At 41.3% G+C, this 22,907-nt stretch overlaps 1 protein-coding gene across 6 annotated transcripts; it reads right to left on the minus strand.

Annotated features, from left to right (window-relative positions):
• Positions 1 to 1,063: 1,063 nt before the first annotated feature.
• Positions 1,064 to 20,567, minus strand: BEND3 (BEN domain containing 3). 6 transcript variants are annotated; one of them, XM_077175169.1, is made up of 4 exons: positions 20,453 to 20,567; positions 10,923 to 10,967; positions 10,274 to 10,494; positions 1,064 to 5,367 (listed from the first exon to the last, which is right to left on the minus strand). In XM_077175169.1, exons 2-4 carry the CDS (start codon positions 10,954 to 10,956, stop codon positions 3,100 to 3,102), a joined length of 2,523 nt encoding a protein of 840 aa, XP_077031284.1. In that variant the 5' UTR covers positions 10,957 to 10,967; positions 20,453 to 20,567; the 3' UTR covers positions 1,064 to 3,099. The 6 variants fall into 6 exon arrangements, with proteins under 6 accessions (XP_077031284.1, XP_077031282.1, XP_077031283.1 ...); XM_077175167.1 differs by lacking the exon at positions 20,453 to 20,567 and adding an exon at positions 19,685 to 19,855; XM_077175168.1 differs by lacking the exon at positions 20,453 to 20,567 and adding an exon at positions 12,787 to 13,037.
• Positions 20,568 to 22,907: the final 2,340 nt, after the last annotated feature.

Below are 22,907 nucleotides of genomic sequence, written 5' to 3' on the forward strand. Positions count from 1 at the left end.
TATACGTCACCTCCCTTTTATGTGCTGTTTTGTATTTTTTACAGAACCTCTAAGGAAATGTTTAAGTTGTAGAAAATGCATAAGATGCAAAAATAAATAATAATACTACACTGTTTCTTTTAGAAAGCTTAGAAATGGGCAATTCAATACTTACTGAAAGCTGATATAGTTACCCTGTAACAAGTAGAGACACTTGATAGCCACCTTAACTGGGTTGGTAGAAAGTAACTCTCATCCATAGGAAGTCAGAGTGCATGGCTACCTATGCACCCAATACTTCAATATCTAGCAACCCTCCTATCACAGTTTCACTTCCAAAATTTTAAGTTTATTCTTTTAAACAGAAGAAGTCTGAAAGACAGAAAAATCTTTTTAAATGGCTGCAGCAAACTGGGGTGTTTTCCTTTATGTATTTGTCCAGCTACCTAAGGTTATCTCAGACCTTAGTAAGAGACTTTATAGGAAAATAATCTTGCTTGTACCTGAACAATCACCAGACAACATTCCTCTTGTATGAAAATAATATACCTTTAATATATTTACAAGACTGACCAACTGGATGGAGTGGCTGTTCTTCAGATGCACTGCAAGAGCTTGTGTTAGTGAACTATGCCACTATTTATATGTCTGTATTTTCTTGATATCAGTTATAAATCATACAATCAAGCAAATCATGAAAGGGTTGTAAAGAGTTGGACAAAAGGAATGTACACAGCAATAAAAAGAGAAAAAAACCCACAACAAAGATATTTTTATACCCAGTTTCAAAAATTATCACTTTTATGATCAAAGTTGTCAAATTGGTTTTTTCACTACTTTTTAGATAATATCAATTGACTGATTTTTTTTACTTAATATTAGCATCTACAGTAAAAGCCAGTATGTCTCAAACTTGCATGCTAGCTACTAACATCTATCCCTTGTAAAAAAGTTCAATATATATTGAATTCTTCTGGGAGCTTTGACATCACTAAGTGGTGAAACATATGACATTAGGATAAGAAAATAAAATTGTATTTCTTACCTTTTGGCCAGCCATTTGCAACTACAAATTAAACAGCTGTTAAGATCTTCTGTTACTTTATATATCCTATAAAAGTGCACATAAAAAAATTTCACAGAGTTTCTAGGTAACATACAATGACAAGAGAGTCTTGGTTTTTGATACATTCAATTTGACAAATTTATGCACTAAAATTAACACATGCAGACATTGTGGTATCAGTTCTTTATCTTTGGTAAAATGATTTCGATTTATTATAGCCGTATTTGCTCTGATATCCATTTTGAGTATGGTCTGCTATTACTTAAACCAACAGGAAACATTTAAATGGATATAAACAGTACCATTGTGTTGTTTAGTACATTCATGACTTTTTTTCATACATTCTCTGAGAATGTTTCTAGCATATGGGCAAAATGAGCAAATGCTACTAACTATGATTTACTCCCAGTTTAACACAATACATGTACTAGTTCTTGCCATCAGGAAAAACCATTCTGTTTTCCTTTTAAAGGGATCAATATGAGTCTACGAACAAGATATTCTAAAAATCTGAAGTAAAAATATCAAATATTTTGTACTTCCTTACAAATGCTAAAATAGAAAATTACATTGGAACTGACTTAAAATTTGCTATGACCCATCTAAGTAAACAACAGAAAAGGACCACAGAGAACATCAATTGCTCCAAGGTGTTCCAGTGATGCTCTGCAGGCAACCACTGTCTTCACTGTATTAAGAATCCATAATTGACTCTCCCTCACCATTTCTATCAGTATTATTTTTTTTTAAAAAGAGAAAACTAGTTTTAAAGCAGCACTCTCCAGTGACAAGTCATACAGCAAATTCATGTTGGGTTCTGGATGGTCTTTGTTACATTTGAGGATATTAAAGATGCAAACTTGACCATATGAACCTAAGCTATACATACACAGTTATGTCTCCAAATAGCTACTAATTACACTAAAACAATTTGGCAAAGTGAGGGAGTTCCGTATCCCTACACCCAAATATTCAGATGCTGCTGCACTCATGGAAAGAGTAAGTTACATTACCACAGCTCATATGCTGGGACCCTGAAACACTGGATTTCACCACAAAACCAATCTTTGCACATACTTTTTATATATGCAATTCAATATCAACTGGAAACCTTTGGAATCATGATTTTGATAGAAAGTAGGGTCTAAAATTTTTTTAAGTCCTTGTTTCAGGTCTTTTTGATGTTGCTGTTGCTTCTGCTATTTTACAAACAGGGTGGCAAGTAGATGATGGGAAGATATTCCATGGGTATAGGCTTGGGTCTGTTTTGGTGGCTTTACCCAAGACAAGCAATCCTCAGTCACTCCAGCAGTTACACTGGACAAAACAATAACAGAACTCATGGGGGCAGGATCAGGCTTGTGGTGTCAATGCAAAAAAAAAAAAAAAAAAAACCATTCCCACAGTGTCTATGCTCATGTCTCAATTCTTCAACAGAAATTCTTGATTTTAGAAATAAAACCAATGTAACAGTCAAAAATGCAAATGACACCACTCTGACCCACTCTTTGACACAGTATTATAACTTCCAGTACCTCAATATCATGAAGAACAAAACAAGTGTGAAGCTGAAGTTACTGTAAAAGCAAAGTCTAATATTCCAATGATTTCCAATGAAAATGGCACATTCAAATTTAAATTAGTCTACACATTTCAAAATCTGAATTAATTAAAAATACTGTTTATAATGGTATAATGAAAAACTGCTCTTGAAGAGCACAACCATAAAAAAAACTTCTTTATTATTAGAAAGTGATAGAAAAAGAAGACGCAGAAATGGGGAGTGGAGCAATAGTTTCAATACATGTATTTGCACCAGTGAATATCATGCTCTTAGTGAGTCATTGATAACTGTCACTGATGGTCTTTTTACCCATGTACAAATGTAGTCAGCCACTTCCCACTGCTGCGGTGCCAACAGAAATGCAACACACACACTGAAATGCAACAAATTTAGGGCCTGACTGTCCCAGCTGCTGAGAACCCTCAGCTCCCAACAGGCCCTTCGGTCTAAACCAAAGCATACTCTTGACAATAATTTAGTGGTCAAAGTCTTAGCAGTTTAAAGAGCCTGTCACTTTTTTTGCTTTCTTAGCTTTTTTCAGTATATCACACTTTTTTCTGTTAGGACGCCGGCACCTTTCATCGATGCTCGGTATACATTCATAATGCCACACCTCTTCCATTTTCTCCACAGGATAAACTGCCTCCACGTAATGACGGATCAGTCTCAGTCTGATGGGATCAAGCTGTTTTTTATTACAAGCACCTGAATGGTTGTACTGCAGTCTCAGATTCTCCGGAGTAAAGAGTTCAGGGAAGAGTCTTACAAGAAGCCTGGCAGCAAAGTTGCCGACTGACAGGCTCTGCTGCACTATCTCTCTTATCTCCTTGTCAGACAGCAAATACAGAGAAGGCACAGGGAAGTCTGGATTAGGAACAACAAGTTCATCAAGTGGTATCTTGCAAAAATCCTTGCTGCTTCTTTCCGGTGGCAGTGGCGGCCCTTCAAATTCTTCCCGAAATCTCTCAGGGTTTATTGCATAGGTGAGAAATTCCCTCCTGTCGGGCCCTGGCACGTGGATTTTCCGTTGCTGTTGGTACGAGCGCCTTTGCTCCGTGTCTCTTCGTCGACACCTCTCGTCAAGCTTCCCAACAAACTCTAATGTCCACACTCTGTCATTCTTTGCTCTGGGGTACAGTATCTGCACATAATGTCGAATTAATTTAATTCTAGTGGGGTCAAGCTGTTTCTTGCCTAAAGATCCGCTACAGTTGTATTGCTTCCGTAAGTTTTCATGAGTAAATAGTTCAGGAAATAGGAGAACAAGCAATCGGGAAGCAAAGTTGCCTATGGAAAGACTGCTTTCATATATGCTTTTAATCTGTTCTTTGTTCAACAGGTAATCCGGGACAGGGACATCAAAATCAGGAGGGGGAAAGTCAAGTTTGTCAAAATCTATGGGTACAAGCCAAATTTTTTTGGACCGTCTGCCAGGCTTTTCATATTCAAAACTGTCTTCCACTTTTATGATTGATACATCATCTGGTAAACTAGAAGAATCGTAACAGTCATCTCTCATCTGGTCACATTCACTTCCATCCATATACGTACTTTCAAGCTCATCATTTATTCGCTGAACACACTGCTGTAACCAGGCTTCTTCTTCTTGCACGTCTGGAAAGTAAATTTCAGTGTACCTACGGATTATTTGAAGCCGATGAGGATCCAGCAGTTGTTTTCCAGAGTCTCCAAAGCAGCTGTACCTTTCAGCTAATTTTCTGTGGTCAAAGAGTTCTGGAAACAGTCTATGTAACAAAAAAACAGAAAACTCTCCTGGTGAAGAAGCTTCATCTAAAAATTCATTGAGATCCTGAGCATCTAGCATGTAATCTGAGGCAATGACATTACTCCTGTCCAAGGACAAAGCTTCTTCCTGCTCTTTATCCTCCATAAAATGAGAGGATTCGACCTGCTCAGTCTCATAAAAACTGGATGATTGCACATTCTGCTGACTGTTTTCCATTTCCCTTTGAGCCCAAAATCTATTGAAAAAATCATTGACTTGAGGCAAACACTCCAACTGCCACACAGCTGTATTCTTCACAGAAGGATAACAAACTTCCACATAGTTACGAATAAGCTGCAGATGAAGAGATTCAAGTTTCCTTTTGTTGAGAAAGCCACATGCACTGCAGCTCCTGCCAAACTCATCGTCACTGAAGAGCTCTGGGAAGAGCTGCACGAGCAGCCGGCAAGCCAGGTCCCCGCCCGATGTGCTTTGATCCATGATTTGTTTGAGTTCCGTAGAAGTCAGCTGGTACTCCGGGGGAGGCTTGAAGTCAGCAACAGACTCTGCTGGACTGACTTGCTTTTTAATTCTGCTAACCTCCAGAGACAACAGGTCAACTTTACTGTGAAGCTGAGTCATATTGGTGTTGAGTGTGTTCAATGTGTAAAACATTTTCTGTATCAAAGAATATATATTTGATTCTGAATCTGCTGTGGCTGCCGCTACTGCAATGGCTGAGTCTCTTTTGCGTTGATCGTTCAAAGTCCGAATTTGTGAGGGACTGCTGGGGTTGATTTTTTCAAACAACTCGTAAGAAGCAAACTGCTCTGCTCCTGGTGGGTTCTTCTTCTCTGTGATTTTGTGTGAGATGCCATAGAGAGGTTTTTTATAAGATGGAGTGATTATGTCACTGAAGGATTCTTCTTCACAGAGCCATGTTACATTAGAATTCTTGTTCTTGCTTGGCTGCTCTGCATTTACCTGAGTGGGTGAGCCAGCATCTCTGTTCCTCATGTTTGAAAGGGAACCCTTCAAATGAACAAATATTGTATTAGTAACACTCCCTTAAAAATATTAGCTATAAATATGTGCTCCTTAAGCAAGCATTGTTACATAAATATGCAAAGTCAAATTTTCTGCAGGGGATTTGTGTTAAACAATAAAAATTAATAATTTCACTGGGAAAAATAAAAATACAGTAAAGAATTATTTAGGTTTCCTTTTTGTTTTCCTTTTTTTGGCTCATAGCTTTCCCCATGGAATAGAAATGCAATAATAATTCTTGGTACTCTCTACCCACAGAGCTCTAATTACTCCCCCAAATTAAGTATCATTAGGCTTCACCTTGGATATGAGGATCTTGGGCTGTCAAGAATTTGGGTGGCAACAAGTCAGCAACAGAGCCAAGAATAGCATCTAGATTTTCTGACTCCTAGTCCTGTGACCTTGCCATTGCCTCCAACAACTGCATTTAACATTCCAGCACTCTCTTTAGGTTAGCTTTTGAAAATGTCACGAAGGCTAAAAACCACAAAAAATATGCTTATTCTCTTTTTTTTCTGATGTGAAAGGTTTATATACAGGTTTTAAAAAATTCTTTATAATGGTGCAGAAGTACTAAACAAATCCTAGAAATTTATTAATTTTTAAAAGGTATTCTATTTAAATAATAAAAAAGTGGGAAGTACCTTGGTACAATATCTTTTTTTAAAGGAAGCCTAACAGAAGATTTCTTTATTTTTGAAAGACAAGGAAGTTTAGACTCATGGATTTCTAACTTTCTAAATTATTTAAATGATAGAAATTTATATAATTTATAAATTATATAAAACTAGTAATGAATTCTTGAGGACTCAATGTTCTCAATTATTTGTACTTATTCCTCATTGCTTAAAATTGGAACCAAACATTTTCATCATCTCACAGCAGACATGCAGGGCTTGATTTGGGGTTTTTTCCACAAACACATAGATATTGCAAATAATTCTTAAAAGTTAAGAATACAGATACAGAACCAAAATCCAACATAAAGAATTCAAACATGAGAAAACACGGATTTGTAGATGTTTCTGTACTGAAACAATTTTCTTGAATTGTTCTATAGAACATGAATTAGATAAAACACTACAGAATTTGCATTCAAGTATTGAAACAAATGAAACACAGACTTCAGGTCGGAGGTGAGAGCCACAAGAAATTTGAAATTCTAGTTAAGGCTCCATTATGTCCTACAGTGAGGAACTTGAATTAAGGTTTCTTTCTTAAGAAACAGAACTGTAAGTCATGAAATCAATGTGGTCCCTATGTGTACTCATACTTGGCATCTGCTTACTGCAGTGACAAATTGAATCTAATTATTTTTTAATTTCTAATGCAATGTATACTCAAAGGAGACTCAGAAAGAACAAGCTGGCTTCCACTCCAAGTTTAGAAACCAGCATACAATTAAACTGAAGCTGTTTCCAAGTTCTGCTCTCACATCACATTACCCTACATACAAAACCTTGTGTTTGCACATCCAAAGCTGAGAGATGATCAAACGAAAATGTAATGCCAAGGAGATGCATTTCAGTGTGCAGAATCCCTGGCTGTCATGGTGCCTAGGACACTTGGTTTCCAGGTCCCAGTTAGAAGACTGTCCCACTCCAGTCCCACTCATAATAAAGCCAGAACAGCGACTGGACTGTGAGCAAACTGAAATCCACATTGCCCTCACCAAACTGCAGGCTCCTAAGCTGGGACTGAAGTTGTCATACACCACCTGTACTTGTCAGTGAAGAAACAGAGGAAGTTCCAGGTAGTAACAGAGCTCTGCATAGACATCACCTAAAAGCAGGCCATGAAAATCTCCACTGACAATGTGCACAATACTGCTCCCCAGTTAGGCACACAAACTGAATTACAAAGCTTTTTACTATTTTATATCTAAAGAACAAAACAAAACTTTTCTTACACAACCAGTGAGACCTACCACCTGAGTTGCTCTTTCATTAACACTCCTGTTAACTGAGAATATACCAAATATTCCTTCAAAAACAGCATATGCCTCTTTCAATTCCTTCTCTACTACTAAAATACCTTGCTGCTAAATAGCTTGTCACGGGCCACCAGGTATCTGTCAGTTCTCATTTCACCTCCTGCTGTTTATTTTCCCTAATTAATTAATAATAAAACTTGGCAATATAAGGGTAACTTCTATTGATGTGCACCTCACACACAGTCAGGCCAAATCAATATTAGAATGTGTATTAAAGAACATTAATTCATTATTTTGACAGTAAGATCATTAAAGTTTGCAGTCTCAGTTTTGGACACTGTGCTCTGGAGCTCATGCTAAGAACTACAGCAGATCTTCACTATGATAGCAGCTGAACTTCTTCCTTCACTAATGCAGCTCCCAGTGCCTGGATCTGGCTGCGGGATGGATTTGCATTTCAGAATATTTGCATTTCAGAAACATATAGCCAGTGTTCTCCTAGCAGATGACAAAACATTTGGGCCTTAAAAATATTTAAGGATATTTTAGTTCAGATGCATTCTCATTTTCTTTTCTTTTGCTTTTAATTATCTTGTCTATGGTTTCCATCTGGGAACAGCACTATCAACACCATAAATACATGGCTTTTGTAAATTGTCCAATTTAACTAATTAGTTTTCTGTAACACTGATCTTTAAACATCCATGAATTTCAGATAATACTGCACCCATTTAAGATCATCAGTTCTAAAGTACTATCAAAAAAGAAGCAAAGATATTGTTCTATGAGACTCAATGTATGTAAGACAGTGCTGCTTTTTATACTACAGTTGCACAGCAAGTGTTTATGTTTTAAACATTTTATGAACATTTGCAAAGTGCAGTATTTTGCAAAACATCGACCAATACAAGAAATTGTAAAATAGTCTCTTCACACACTCTCTTGGAATCCTAAGCCAAGTTTTAAAAGTTGTTTAGTTTTTGTTCTGCTCAATGCTCAAGTCCATTTATGACCTTTGTTATACTTAATAAACAAAGTCTAAATATCTCTAAGAATACAGTGCATAATATTCAAGCACAGGAGTAAAGAATAAATAAATACATAGGCAAGAAACATAGATTCTTTCAGACACATAAGAATATGGAAAAGTCCTGCACATAACTTTTTTAAACTTACAATCTTCTACACATTGTTTTTTTAAAGAAAATCAGGGAAAATTAATTCCTGATTATGAAGTGGCACTCAAAATTAAAAAAAAAAAAGCTAATTCTTCAGATAAAAAGTAATTTAGTAATACAATTACCAGCCCAAAAGAAGTACAGCTCTGTTTATATCATAGATAGATGTCTATATGACATGCAGTAAAAATATACAAACACAACATTCTTTAGAATAATTAAGATTTTTCCACTGTTTAAATAGAAATAGTTAATAAAGTCATCAATTAAAACAGAATATTGGTACTAGAGAAGTAATTAACTTAAAAAATTCTGTTAAGATTGAGGACTATTTCTGGTTGGTTATTTAACTAAACATGCTGATTCAATGGGGTCAGACAAGAATGAATTTTCATCATTATTACCGGGTCAACTTCTGATATTATAAATCCAAAGTTATAATTAAATTCAAATTAAACTTTAAAATTTATTAATGGCAAACAGGAAAATGCAAAGCAAGCACATTCAGAGACCATTATAAAGCTCTTTTAAGAATCTGAATGTAAGGAAAACAATTGTAAAAAGAAAAAGAGAAAGGAAAAGAAAGAAACCGTGTAATAAGATTAAAACCTACCTACCACAGGCATTCAGGGGAAAAAAAGCAGCCGTAAGAAGTCAGAGAGATGATAGTCAAGAAAAAGAATCACAGAGAACTATGGCTATAAAGAAGACATGAAATGTGCAAATAAAACATGGAATAAGTGGCTAGGTAGCAGAAGAGCAGAAAAGGATACGTGCATTAGGATAGGTCACAAACTAAATATAACCCAGGGCCTGAAGTTATTCAAAAGAGGATGAATTTGAATCGAGGTTATTTTAATAAAGTGCTGAGTGTGAAAAACAGGAGGTCATTATACTGCTCTAGAGGGTGGCAGGTGGATGTTACTATCCAACACTGGACACTAGTCTTTCTGGACTCTCAAATGGAACAACAAAAATATAAGGTGACTCCTGAAGAAGAGCTGAAAAAAAGAGAATTTTAATCTTGGAAGGGAAGGACTGAGAGTGGACAACATCACATGAATTTTCCCAGATGCAGAAGATTTTTCTCAGAACAGATGATCATTGCTCTCCCTACTGAAAAGAACAAGGACAAAAAGAAACTAGCTCAATTTCAGAAGAGATTAATTAAAATCCACCATTGCTTAGAGAGGTGAAGCACAAGACCAGGATAATGGAAAAGACTGGGCATCTCCTTCACTGGCTAGAGAAACATCTGGATTGTCCCAAGCTGGGATGCCACACCAGATGCTGTAATACATTCCATCTTGATGTGACTGAAATCTTCTGCATCCCCGCATTTTTATCCTTCCAATACTACAGTAATTTATACTGGTCTTACTGACATTAAATCTTTGTCACAGAAGAAAGAATTACAGCCCTGATTCTACCACTCAGGATCAAGCTGAGGGACTGTGTGACAGGAGAGGGATTGTAATCAGTCATGCCCAGTTACTCCAAGTCACTGCCCCTTCCTATGTTATCTGCTGAACAACAAAAATATAATTCACATAAATGAATTATTCCATAACTATTAAGTGTATTTCATAAATATGATCACTTCCATGTTATTTAGAGAATACCCAGCTGTGTGCAAACTGGCTTAAGATTAGCCACATTTGCAACAAACTCATTACCAATGCAAATTTAGTTAAAAGACTTGCATTCTACTTAAAGCAGCAGAGAATTTAGCCTAGGAAATATGAACCAAAAAAATCACAGTCATGTGTGTAGCAGTCACCTCTTGTGTAAAGCGTCTCTTCTTCACGCTGGGTAAGGCATCCTGCTGGCCTCCTGACCCATCACAGCCAAGGGAGCTCTGTTTCCGTTTGCTGGAATCCTGGAGGCAAGTCACTGCACCATCCAGTGAGTGTTTCTCAGCAGATCTGGAAGTTACTGAGCAGTCTAGAGCTTCATCTTCATTTTCTGTTTCTACTTTCACATTTTTTTTAGGAATTTTTACTGAAAAAAGAGAATGTTTAGAAAGATAAAGCACCCTCTCCAGAAAACCATGACATCCTTAGTATAATGTTCTGTGATTTGTTTCTTTTTATGAATGTGTTTTGAAGAACTTCATTATATTTATTACTTCTATGGTAAGTGTATATTGGGGCCACCTCAAAGTCAAATCATTCCATTTTCCAATAAATGACATCTTCTTGTCCAAAGAATAATCTAAAGTATTACAGGAGGATTTTTTGGAGGGGAGGAAGGATGTAGAGCAGAAATAATAATGACTAACAAAGATATTGCCCTATTTTAGATAACTTAAAAAAAAAACATTAGTGTAATTTGTCTTGATCCAACTGCATTCTCTATTAGGTGGCAAATACTTTAAATCAACAAGTATTTCTGCCTGATCAAAAATTATACAAAGTATAATATTTTACCTTCATCATCATCAGTGATTTCAGCTGAATTCATCTTCTATCTCACTAAAGAACAAAACAAAAACACAAAAATAAATATCAGCATCTTCTGGAATCAGAGAATATCTACATCTCCTCTTGTAATTACTTTTCATCTAGAAGTATTGAGTTAACAGCCCACAAATGAGTCCCAGTCTTTCCAGTCTGTATGTTTGTAATAACTAGTTATTTTCAATAACCTTCATGGCCATCTACAGACCCCTCAACAGGCAAACTATATTGTTGATAACGCACAGCAGGTAGGGAACTATTTTAAACTCTATGTCTTTTTCTGGTACAGACAAATCTAAAACTCATTCAAACCTTCTCTGTAATATCTTGGCAGTATATAAATGGAAGTTAATGGTATTAAAGTCTTCCCCCTGTACAAAATCACTACTATTACAGTCAAATGTGTTCATATTGTCCTTGTGGTTGACACAAAGTCATCACAGAAAGAAAAGTCATCATTAATAGTAACATACATCCTGGAGTAAGTTTTTATTTAAAAATATTTCATCTTTTGGTATAAATTGCATCAATTCCAGCAGAACAATGCACATAGATCTACACTAAGTCCTTTTTCTCTGTCAGCCTCTAAATAATGTGGTTTTTGTAGGGAAAAGCAAATATATGTATTATGCTAGCATGATTTTAGTGTTACTTCTCACGTAAAAAACTCATCTGTATTTCTGTTTACTTGAAAACTAATTTTGCAAGTTACTTGGGGGCAAATATCAATCTCCGTACGTGTTGCTAAAAGATATTCTGAATCTTTGGAGATCTACAAAGCAAACAACTTGGTCAGATATCAGTGACCCTTTCAGGGCACGCAGCTGCAAACTGACACTCTCAACTGGAGAGCGGGTGACTGGCAAATGGTCACGCTCTGCTCATGCTCCTCTACATGCAGCATTATGCTTATCTGGCCCCAGAATATTATTGCTTTACAAGTGGAAGTCAATAAAACCAGTCAATCAAAAGTGTACACATAGCCCAGGAGTGGGAATTAAAATGAAATTGATAAGAAAGATGGGGAGAGAAAGACAGAGAATCTGTTGTGGAGGGAAAAATAGTCTGTATCTCTCTCCTGAATAATGCTATTTTTTTTTTTTTTTAACTTGTCAAAACACTTTTTAAAAACTCTGTAAACATTTGAATGCTGTGTAGATATGAATTTCAATTTGTAGGCCATTGATGGCTGTAATGGTAACTATGAGGTTCCATTCTGGATTAGATTTTGTACAATTTACAATAGGTGGCACCCAAACAAAAGATGCACAGATTTATAAAATCAGCTTATACTGGGCCACCCTTGAAGCCAAGATACTCTTTGATGCGCTGATCTTCCACATGGCCCCTATACACAGCCTTGTAAAGGGCATCCTCAAGGGGATAAAATGAGATTGTCTTCATCATCACGTACAAAAATAAGTCTCTCTCAGATGTAGAGCTACTACAAACCCCTCAGATACCTTATCCTTTTACCCACCATAATTCCCTGTTTCAGGACTTGTATTGATTTGTGAATTGATCCATATATCAATTATGCAAGCCTAACAGTACCATAATCCTGTCACTTAAACTTCTGCAAACTCTCTAAACATAACAGGGTGAAGCTAAGTGGCCTGCACCAACTTCTAAACTACCTGATAAACCCTGACATGGGTTAATACCCGGTCTTATTAACTCAACAGTATTTAGAGATTTAGACCAAGCCACTACAGCTCTTCATGAAAAATCCTACAGCAGTCTACTTCTCACAGCACCATCAGAAAGCCCTCCTGGACCTTAAGAAAATCCCATTGTACTAACAGTTCATATTTTGCCCTGATATCCCACATACATTGATATGCCTGGATCTTCCTTGCACTTTTCCATGCTGCACTAGGCGTGGCTCTGAGGGCTGTGGTACAAGACCAACACATGTCAGTGCTCAGGGAGTGTGACACACAATCTTTCTGTGAGAGCCTGAGGTGACAGTAAGCAAATCTATCAATACCACTACAGAACATTCTAAAATGGAGATCAAAATGATTTTTCATATAATCCTAGACTGCTTCATTGGAGCAAAACAGTAAAAAATGTTAACCAGAAAGGCAGAAGAGAAGATTAAAAGGTGGCAGTGGATGAAACAAATATTTAGGAAGAAATATTTAGGAATTTTATTTTCTTTCTAATTCCTGCTATTACTATTATTAAAATGGGAAGAATGCTTTAGAAGAATTCCTATCAGAGAAAAAAATCAAACTAAAAGGAGAAGATAAATGAGTACCTGAAAAACCACTCTTTAACACTGGAAAAAAGTGAAAATTAAGGCAAAGCAACAGTTAACTTTCTGAGGGAAACAACATTAGGCAGGCCAAAGTTACCCTGAATTCCGGTCAAATAACACTGAATTAAAACATTGTTTCACAAATTTGAAATACAGTGTTAACTTTTGAGGTTTTTTATCCGAAAGCTGCCAGAATACAATTAAAAGTGAATAGTGAAAATCAGTGTCAGAAACAATGAAGCCTAAGAAGACTGTCTTCCATACCTGAGATCTTTGGTGTCAAAAAAAAGCATGAACTTCTTTTTTTTTTTCATTTTTGGGAGCCCTAGTAATAATCTCTTTCCTTATCTAGTTTCCTGTGTTCTTTGTGAGATTTGTAAGAACTCTGGTATTGAGAAAATGAAGCACATCAAACATATAACAGCTTCTGTTAAGAGATGGGATTCAATTGTCCCTTTGATTTCCTGCCTTGCAGCCCCACCTGCTCCCTTGGTCAAGCATGGGTGCCCACCTTAACCTTCCATCTTGATAAACTGTCAGAAATCAACTCACTTCTTTTTTTCCTGGGTCACTTTCCTTGTAATTCAGAAGTAAAGGGCCCAGCTCAGGAGTATGCACAAGGTTTGGGCTGGAAAGGAGGAATTAAAATCTCTCTTCATACCAGAAGCAACTGGCTTGATTCAACTATTCAATGATACCTTATTTATTCCACCATCTCGCTTCAAATTTGGGTCACAGTGGACCCATGGGTGACTAGTGAGCCAACAAAGAGGCACCAACATAGCAATGGCATCATTGCTTCCACAGGAAATTAGGATTTATGGAAAGGGGAAAAGCCTGTATCTGTTTCTGAGCGTGTCTGTGCATCCATGCCTGTATATGTAAGATTAACAACAATTTTGTTGATTGTTTCAAGTCCACTAAAGATAAAACATTTCATATTTGCTAAAATATTGTTTGCTGTGCATCAGTTCTTACTAATAATAATTACTTCCTCTTTAAAAGAGGTAGCACTGTCAAAGTCTGTTTCAAGGTAGCATTCTAGCCCAGATTGTGAGATTAAGCAAAGCTGGAATGAAAAAAAAAGTCTAAAAGATCTTGGGGCAAAATACTGCAAAAAGCAATTGAGTGAGAAATACATACAGTAAAGCAAACATCCAACAGTTGTTCCTTGTCATGTTGAGTACACAAAACATATTTCAATCTTACATGTATTTTTTTCAAAACGGAAGATAAATATACTTATCATCCTCAGCCTAATAATTACTCAATGCTATCTAGAGGACAGCTGTTAGCAAGTTCTAGGAAAGAGTGAACACTCTGTGCTGAAGTTGGGAACCCACGCCTGCAACTGTGACTGGCAGAGAAACCAGCCTTGGCAGCTTTATCTCACTGGGATACAGACAGATGCTGCACTGCATCCTGTTTTCTGGTGAACCCTCTGGAAGAAAGATTCCAAACCAAACACCTACACCTATGTCAACAGCCAAATCCAAGGGAGTAGGGAACAAAGGGGAGACCTGGAACACCTTGTCTGTCACTACTGGACAAATTCCCTTCCCACAGATCCTGCTCTCCCTTCTCATCAGACTAGGCCATGAACAAGACAGTTCAATGAAGGGACTTAACACTGCCTACTTCGATTACTCTTGCTTAGACATCTGCCTCTATTCCAAAAATGTACCAGGTCATGACAACTGCACTGTTTTATCATTTTGGTAATGACATCCCACATTGAAATGGTATTACCCATGGTTAACAGAGAAGCTCAAAGCATAGGGCAGTGCTGGGAGTTCCAAAGCATGGAAGAACACCTTAAAAACAAGGTTTTGGAATGTTTCTCTGTGCATTTAGTGTTAACGACCACCCTGATGCTGCTTTTGCACGTAGAACAGAACATGTGAACCACCTACCAAAAATGCACCTACCCAAAATATGCACTGAAGCTTTAAAGATTTAAAGCACTGGTACAACAGATTTTATGAGTAAGGGAAGAAATTGCAACTCATACTCGGAATGTATTTCAGTCTCATATCATCTATTATAATGCATATTGCTATTTCAAAATAGCACAAGGTGTATGTAGTTATTGATACACAAAACTGAATCCAAACTGATTCATAAGTTATTTCTTCCCATAATGTGCATTCTCCTCCTCCTGTTTACCACCTAACAATTACTCATGTGTTTGCCTTGAAGGATGCTTTCCCGACCCCTCTTATGATTTTGATCATTATAAAAGCACAATACAGGGAGAAAAGATCCTGCTAATCATGTAAGATGAAGGTAATTCTCTGCCTTTGCAATCATTCTTAAAGAAAGCCTGACTGATCACTTTCACATCCTGACTTAAAAATGGAATGAAAAAATTCCACCAGAAAAAAATACTGCTGTCCTGCTGTTTGTAACTAAAGTAACTCTGTACTCTTTGAACTCCCATAACTTACATACTAAGTTCTGACAAATGAAAAAAAAATAGTGTGAAAACCACAGGAAACTATAAAACTGTACACATGCTGCATGTGGAAAGCAACTTGGATTTCATCACACTTGTTAATGCTAATCATAAATGAAAATTAATCACTGCCTTAAACAAGATACTAAATAATAACAATAATGATGATTATCAGTTTTATAGAAGCTTGCTGTTTAGAATTTAACTCCTTACATAACATTGTATTGTTCAATTCACTAATGCATGGTAAAAATGTAGAAGTTGCTTCTTGGATGCACATCGTCCCACTAAGTATTTTAGCTTCTTCATGTAGGTTGGCAGGAATGTCCCTAATTCTTCATTATTGGCTACAAAAATGTTATTAAAAAAACAGGGATTGAGACATTGTGTATTATGTTTATTCCCTTTAAAGCCTCATGGTGGTACATTGCTTCATATATAAAACTCAGCTCATGATGAAAAGTGTTCTTGAGCACTGTCTCTGAAGACATCAACTGTTCTTCTACATTTTGGGCAAATGTTAAGACATACATGTTTGTTAGTAACATTAAATACGTGTTTGATAACATATGCAGAATAAACTGCTCTGTTTCTTTAGCTTTCAGCATGCAGTGAAAGATACAACACCTCTCTTACAGCATAGGTATCCTAATAAAGTTAAATAAATGAGGAACACAAAAAAAAAAAGCTGATATTTTAAGGAGATGACACTAGCTAAATTTTATAAGACATGTACATTCAACTGCTGTTTAACAGCCAAAATTAGCACCTCCTCTTACACATACCATCATGTAACAGGACTTGATCACTGAATTGCAATGGTATTACGCTACGTAACTAGAGTATGATTTACCCAGAGCCAATCAAAAGCACTGTACATATATTCCTTCTCAGCAATTGACAATGATTAATCAATTAATCTGGGCAAACACTCAAGTGTCTGTCCTGCTCCCTGTCTCAGACTCTCTGCCTATATTTCCTAACATGCACTGGGTGAACCACAGAAAGTAACCAAAGCTTCCCATGGGAAGTCCAGAGCCTTGAAAGCTGGTGTGGGTAGGTGGAAGCAGTCCCATTCCACACAGCAGATGAGCAGAGGGCTGCTCCAAGTGCCTGGCAATGGCGTGGAACTCCGTCCCTCGTGATGATTTAGAAGACTGATTCCTATAGAACAGTTGGAAATAATGAGAGGAAATAACAGTTCTCAGCACCCAGCCCTACAGCCCCAGAGTCAAAAAGGACCGGAGGCGTGTGCCCTCTGCTCAGGCTGCCCAGGAGCTGCCTCCTGTTCAGGGTGCATGCTGCTCTCCAGGCTGTCTCTTGGAAGGCTCTCCTGCTGGGCTGAGAAGCAAACCTAGAGAACTGCGAGTTCTGCATTCTGCTTTGGGTGCCAAGTAATCTGCATCTTTCATTTCCTAGCTGTAGCACTGGGTTCAATAATTTCAATATTGCAATTATCCTCATGGTAGATTTTATTCCTCCGATTTGTAAAATACAATGCAACTCAAATTCAATTCAACTAAATTAGACAGAAATACCACTCCAAGACAGAGCTGGAAAATGTATTTCTTAAAGGCAATGTTTGCCTTTTGTTCAGGTCTATGGGCCAGTGATTTGACAACAAAATTTACATAATTTTGACAAGGCCTTATAAATTTTGAAGAAGCAGAGGGTCAAAGAAGTCCAATACCTGAAATCACCTTAATAAAAAAACACTACCAAACAAAAACCAGGAGAGTTATTTGAAACTGACCACCCATCTTAAAGAAACTGAGATCTGAATGTTGCCTCATTTAACTGAGCAAAGAGAAAATTGCAAGTAGACAGCATATGAAATACTAAAAGCAAATGCTTTCTGTTCTATTCATTTTGAGGTAATAGGGTGCTGCAGCCTTGTTTCTCAATAAAATTTGTTCTTGATATCCAGTACTGACCCTTGTAAAACTAAGTACTGTAGAAAACAGTATTCCAACATTACAAGCATTTTTACTACGAATACATGAATAGAAAGTTCTAAAACTACGAAGAAAAAGATTTTAAGGAACCAGCAGATGTCGTTGGAAGCACTACTCTTATGGAGAATAAAAATCCCTATACTTTCATATTTTGAAAACCTCCTTTGCTGTCCTGGAGCAGGACATGAAGCCTCAGATCTCCACTGAAGCCAGCCTGCAACAATGGTGTTTTTTCAGTAGGACTAAGAGGTTATGCTCTTAATTTGGGCCTTTCATATTTCATTTTAATTAAATTAAATATGCAGATTAAAAAAATAAAAAACAAACAAAACCCCCTAAAAAACCAATCAAACAAAAAAAAAAAAAAACAATCAAAAAAACAACTCAACAAACCAAAATCACTCTTCTCAGTTTTCTCACAATTTGCCTAAAACTGAAGTTTTCTCAATCTGTCCTCTGTACTTTTACCAAACAGCAATTTAATCTTGCAGGGGTCAGCAAAACACTAACCTGGTTTATTTCCAGCAGTAATGCATGAATTTGTCTTTTCTTCAACCACGTGTTTTCCACTGGTCTATTAAAAACATTTTGTTTTCCTCTCTCCCCTCTCACTCTGCTTTTATTTTAAAATACTGTTCCACCTGAACTTTGTGCAGTTTAAATTCTCCTCCAAACTTCATTTACCTTCTGTTTATTTTTATCCACTGAACTTACCTAACCTATGAAAATACTTAGCAAAGATAAAAACTCAGTTGGTCCAATACTGAGTTTGATTTAGCAGGAGATAAGAAGTATGTATGAACATACATGGGTGATTATTTGTTTTACGAGATGTAAATCAATAAAGTTGGAAACAGGGAAAAGGTTTCTCTCTCCCTGCTTAGATGTCTCTGCCCCATGGGTCAGGCATATACTGTGTTTATAGGTGGCAGCGACAAACCCTACTCACACTTCAACCCAAAAAAACTCTGGGACTGCGTCAACGCTATGTGGGAGCCGTCACATGGCTGTTGGCCTGCGGCCGGCTCGCATTCTGCTGGTTCAGAGTTTGTTCCCTTCTATTTACAAAGGGCTGCGTGGACACACCGCAGGGAAAAGTAGGGTAGAGGCAGCGGGTGATCGGGGCCGGGGAAGCGGGCGGTGATCGGGGCAGGGGCGGTGAGCGTGATCCGGGCGGAGGCTGCGGCTGATCAGGGCAGGGGAAGCCGCGGGTGACCTGGCGGGAGACGGTCGGGCCAGGGGCGGCCCGTTCCCCCGCAGTGCCCTTCACCGGGCCCCTCAGAGCGCGACTCGGCGAGGACCGACACGAATTCCAGCGCAACCACCCGCCCGCCGCTCCTCCCGCCGTGTATGATAGGACAGGCGGGACCCTGACCCCGGCGCTGGCTCCCGGGGCACGCGTGGCCCCGCGGAGCCCCGGGGCGGTGCCCGGGCGGGCCCGTGGCGGGGACGGGCGCGGCCGGGGCTCCCCCCGCGCCTACCGAGGGCCGGCGGAGCGGCCGCCACGTGGGAGCGGCGCGCGCGGCGGCGGCGGCGCGAGGCCCCGCCCGGGGGCGGGCGCTGCGGCGGGGGACGCCCCGCGCGCCCCGCACGCGGCGCGGCCGCGGCCGCTTCCGCGGTCAGACCCACGAGCCCGAGGCGGAGGCGGCGGTTGGTGCTTCCGGTCCGAACCCTGCCCGGGCGGATCTATGTGGCCGGCGCGCGGGGGAGGAGGGGGAAGGGGTTAAGGTGAGGCTGGAGGTGACGGCGGCGTGACCGTTCCTCTGCCCCCCCCCATGGGCTCCCCGTTGTCCCCCTCCCCCAGCCCCGCGGATGGAGGCACCCGGGCCGGGCGCGCGCGACCCGCGCCGCCGCAGCGCCGCTCGGAGCGGCGAACAAAGAGACCCCCGCCCGCGCGGCCCCGGCCCGCGGGCGGCCGGGGGAGGGGCCGGCCCCGCGCCTCCCCCGCTCGGCCCCCCCCTTCCCCGTTCTTCCCCCACCCGCCGGGGCGGCGCTCCCCGCTCGCCGTGGGGTGCGTGGAACGGCGCCCGTCCCCACCAGCGGCGGCGGCGAGACTTACCTCTGCTCCGCGCGGGGCCACGGGAGCCCCGGGGCGGCGGGGGCGGCTGGAGCGGCCGCCGCTGGAGCCCGCGCTTCCCCCCCGCTCTTTGTGTGCGAGGGTCCGCGCGCTGCGCTCTCGCGTGACGTGACGGGACCGTGTGTCATTTCCGCACAAGGACACCGAGCCCCGACCCGCCGCGGCCAGCGCCACCCGCCGCCCCGGGGCAGGGGCAGGGGAGGGAGGGAGCGGGGGTGGGGGGGGAGAGCGGCCCGCTCCTCCCCCGTCCCCTGGCTCCCCACCCCCCGCCCTCCCCGCCGCTGCCACTGGGAACGCGCGCGGTTCCCACTGGAGACCCCGCGCGCCCCCGCGCCGCGCGCGCCCCGCCGCCCACTCGGTGCCGCGCGGGCAGAGGCCCCGCCGCCGGGGGTGCCACGCGCCCGCCCCGCGACACGCCCTCGCCGGGACCCCGCGCCCGCAGGTGGGGCCGACGCCGCTCAGGGACACGGCCCCGCGTGACGGGGCCGGGGACCGGCGGGGACGGGGCGCGCTCGCTGCCGGCGGCCGCCGCCGCGCGGAAAACGCGCTCCCCCCGCCGCCCTCCCTGGCCTTTGCGCGGCCGGGCCGCTCCGCGCGGTCTCGCGTGGAGAGTCGGACGGCGGGCCGCGCACGTGCGCGCGCGGGGGAGGCGGCGGCGGGGGCCGCGTGCCCACGGCAGGTGGCGGCGAGCACGTGGCCGCGCGCGGGCACACGGTCCCGCATCCCCCCGCGCGCCTTCCCAACACCCACCCGCCACTCGCGTCCCGCCACCGCCAGGCTGCGACAAAACCGGGGGGATCCGGGTCATCCCCAGGCAGAGCCGGGCTCCGGCCGGGCCGGCGGAGAGATCGCCCGGCTGTTCCCGAGACCCCGGCCGCGGCCGCACCGATCCCGTAAATCCGTCCCCACGCCGGCGTGCCCGCGGGTCAGCCCGGGGCAGCCCTGCGGGCGGAGCTGGGGGACGCGCCGAGAGCTCCTCGCACACACGGGGCTGTGACACCCGCACGCAGCCTCTGCCCGGCCCGGCAGGCTCCGGCCCCCGGCGCTGCCCCGAGCTGGCAGCGCCCGTGGGAGCGCTGCCCGCCCGCCTTTATGTGACCTTAACGCGGGTTTCTGTGCATAGCGCCAAGTAGGAAACGCCGGTGTTTGGTGCCGCGTTAGGCTTAAGCCTGTACTTTTTAAAAAAAGTTATTTCAGTAAGTTGGTTTAATTCAGACCCAGGCTTTTTCCCACGCTGGTTAAACACAAGACCGCTTCCATGCTCCGCTTTTGCGGGGCAGATGGCAGCAGTGATTTATAAAACAGACATCGCATTCTTTTTTAATTAAGTATCCTTGTAGATTTTATCTTCCCTGAAATTGACAGGAGCACATAAGACGTTACATTAGTCTGCCAAATCATACGTGCCCTTTCGACTAACAGCTTGTAGAAAACCAAACCGTTTCCCAAAGATTAAAAAATAATTAAAAAAAAAAAGTGGGAGAGCGAAGTCTGGTTTTGTAACCTATGGCCAGTTCTAGCAGTTATGTTTTTTGGCTATATATAACACACCTTTGGAACTTGGCAGTTTTTCGTGAAATGTTTTGCTTACACAATGAACTCAGCCAGCGCTGCCGTTCCTAATAAATAGATTAATTTTGTTGTTAATAAAAGTACACAGCCAAGTGCTCAAATTATATTGTAGTTGCTTTACGGTTTTTTTTCTTTTTTTCTCCAGAGTAAAAGAAGTTTAGTCTAAAGATGTTTATAAAAGATGTTTATTATAAAATAAGTAGGTGAGGGCTGATGCTGCCATGAAGCATGATGGATTCTGTGCAGCATGGAGGATGTATCTGACAGAAGTACAAGGCAAATACACACCGTGCAAGCGGCAAGTACATGTGAAGGTAGAACTCGTGAGCTCTGAGCAATGCTGTGAATGTAACTGATAAATAAACCTTCCGTTTGTTTTTTCAAACTTTTTTTTTTTTTTAATTCAGAAGCAATACAAAGATATGTAAGTCAACTGAGAAATAACTGGACAAAAATCTCAGATAAATCTGCCCCATAAATAGCTCAGCACTTTCCTAGTCACATGCTGTTTCCTCTGAACTGAACAATACACAGAGTGCCTCTTAAAATAAAAAATCCTCACCATTTCAGATTTTTGGCGCTTTCTTTAGATGCAGTTCTCTAAAATTTTGTTCTTCCACTTATGTCGCTCTTCTAAATTTAGCATTTGGGACTTTTGGTATGTTTACAGTGTCATATCCATGAATAATCCTAGCAGATAATAGTTTGTTGATTTTAACTTTGACTGCTCCTTTTATTATTGCTGTTGATAGACAGCTGTTAAAAGGAGCCCTTAAAAGCGGGAACTACCAGCATTGTAACTCCTCCGATGAATCACTCCAACGAAGGATACATTTATTAGCAAGAGAAGCGTTCTGCAGTTAGCGCATCATTCTCTCTTTGGAGATAAGGAGCACTTCCCGCGAACTTTTCTGAGCCTGTTAGCGCTATGAACACCGACGTTTACGTGGTTTGCCCCCTCCTTTATCGTAAGGATAATTGAGGCTTTTCTTAAAGGGTACCGTGTTTTAACACCCGGCCCAGCTGCTAAGTAGCGCTAGATCTCAGTTGGATTTTACTTGAATGCTTTACTTAGTGGGGCTAAGGAAAGGCAACCATAAGGCAAGAGCAAGCCAGTGGAATCCCAAACTCAATTTCAGAGCCCTTGAGAAAATACCTTGCCAGTTTGAACTTCACCTCATTTCTGCTCTGTAGTGCTGGCCTGAGGCGTTGTAGCTACTAGGGACTCAAGCCCAGGAGGAGACCTGAAGGGCCTCAGCTAAGCATAAAGTAGCACGAGCATATTGTTGCAATAACAGTATTCAATGGAAAGGGAGCGAGCCAAGTTGTCTCCAGGCAATGCAGGTAGCAAGCTTAGATTGGCTTCCCAGCCAGACAAGTCCCATTTATTTTCACCATTTGAACTTGTGCTATACACGTCATTTATTCAAATGTTCATCTTTTCCCCACTTTGTGCCTTTGGCTCAAAAGCCACTCTGTGACACTGCGGCAATCTGTGAAAAATTCCAGGTCACCAGGGAGGGGAGTAGTGGTGCTCTAGCGAGAGAACTCTTCAGTAAAAAAATCACCACTGCTCTTGAGCCATTACTGACTTGAGCAAACTGCAGGAGATTTCAGTCACCAGCACAGATGT

The sequence above is a fragment of the Agelaius phoeniceus genome, chromosome 3 (assembly GCF_051311805.1).
Source record: "Agelaius phoeniceus isolate bAgePho1 chromosome 3, bAgePho1.hap1, whole genome shotgun sequence".
Lineage (NCBI taxonomy): Eukaryota > Metazoa > Chordata > Aves > Passeriformes > Icteridae > Agelaius > Agelaius phoeniceus.

Bases quoted from the DNA above. Each gene is read 5' to 3' on its own strand.
- BEND3 (XM_077175169.1), bottom strand. From the start codon at position 10,956: ATGAATTCAGCTGAAATCACTGATGATGATGAAG. The intron at 10,495-10,922 runs GTAAAATATTAT...CTCTTTTTTCAG, and splicing joins AATCACTGATGATGATGAAG to TAAAAATTCCTAAAAAAAAT. The intron at 5,368-10,273 runs GTGACTGCTACA...GTTCATTTGAAG, and splicing joins AGAGACGCTTTACACAAGAG to GGTTCCCTTTCAAACATGAG.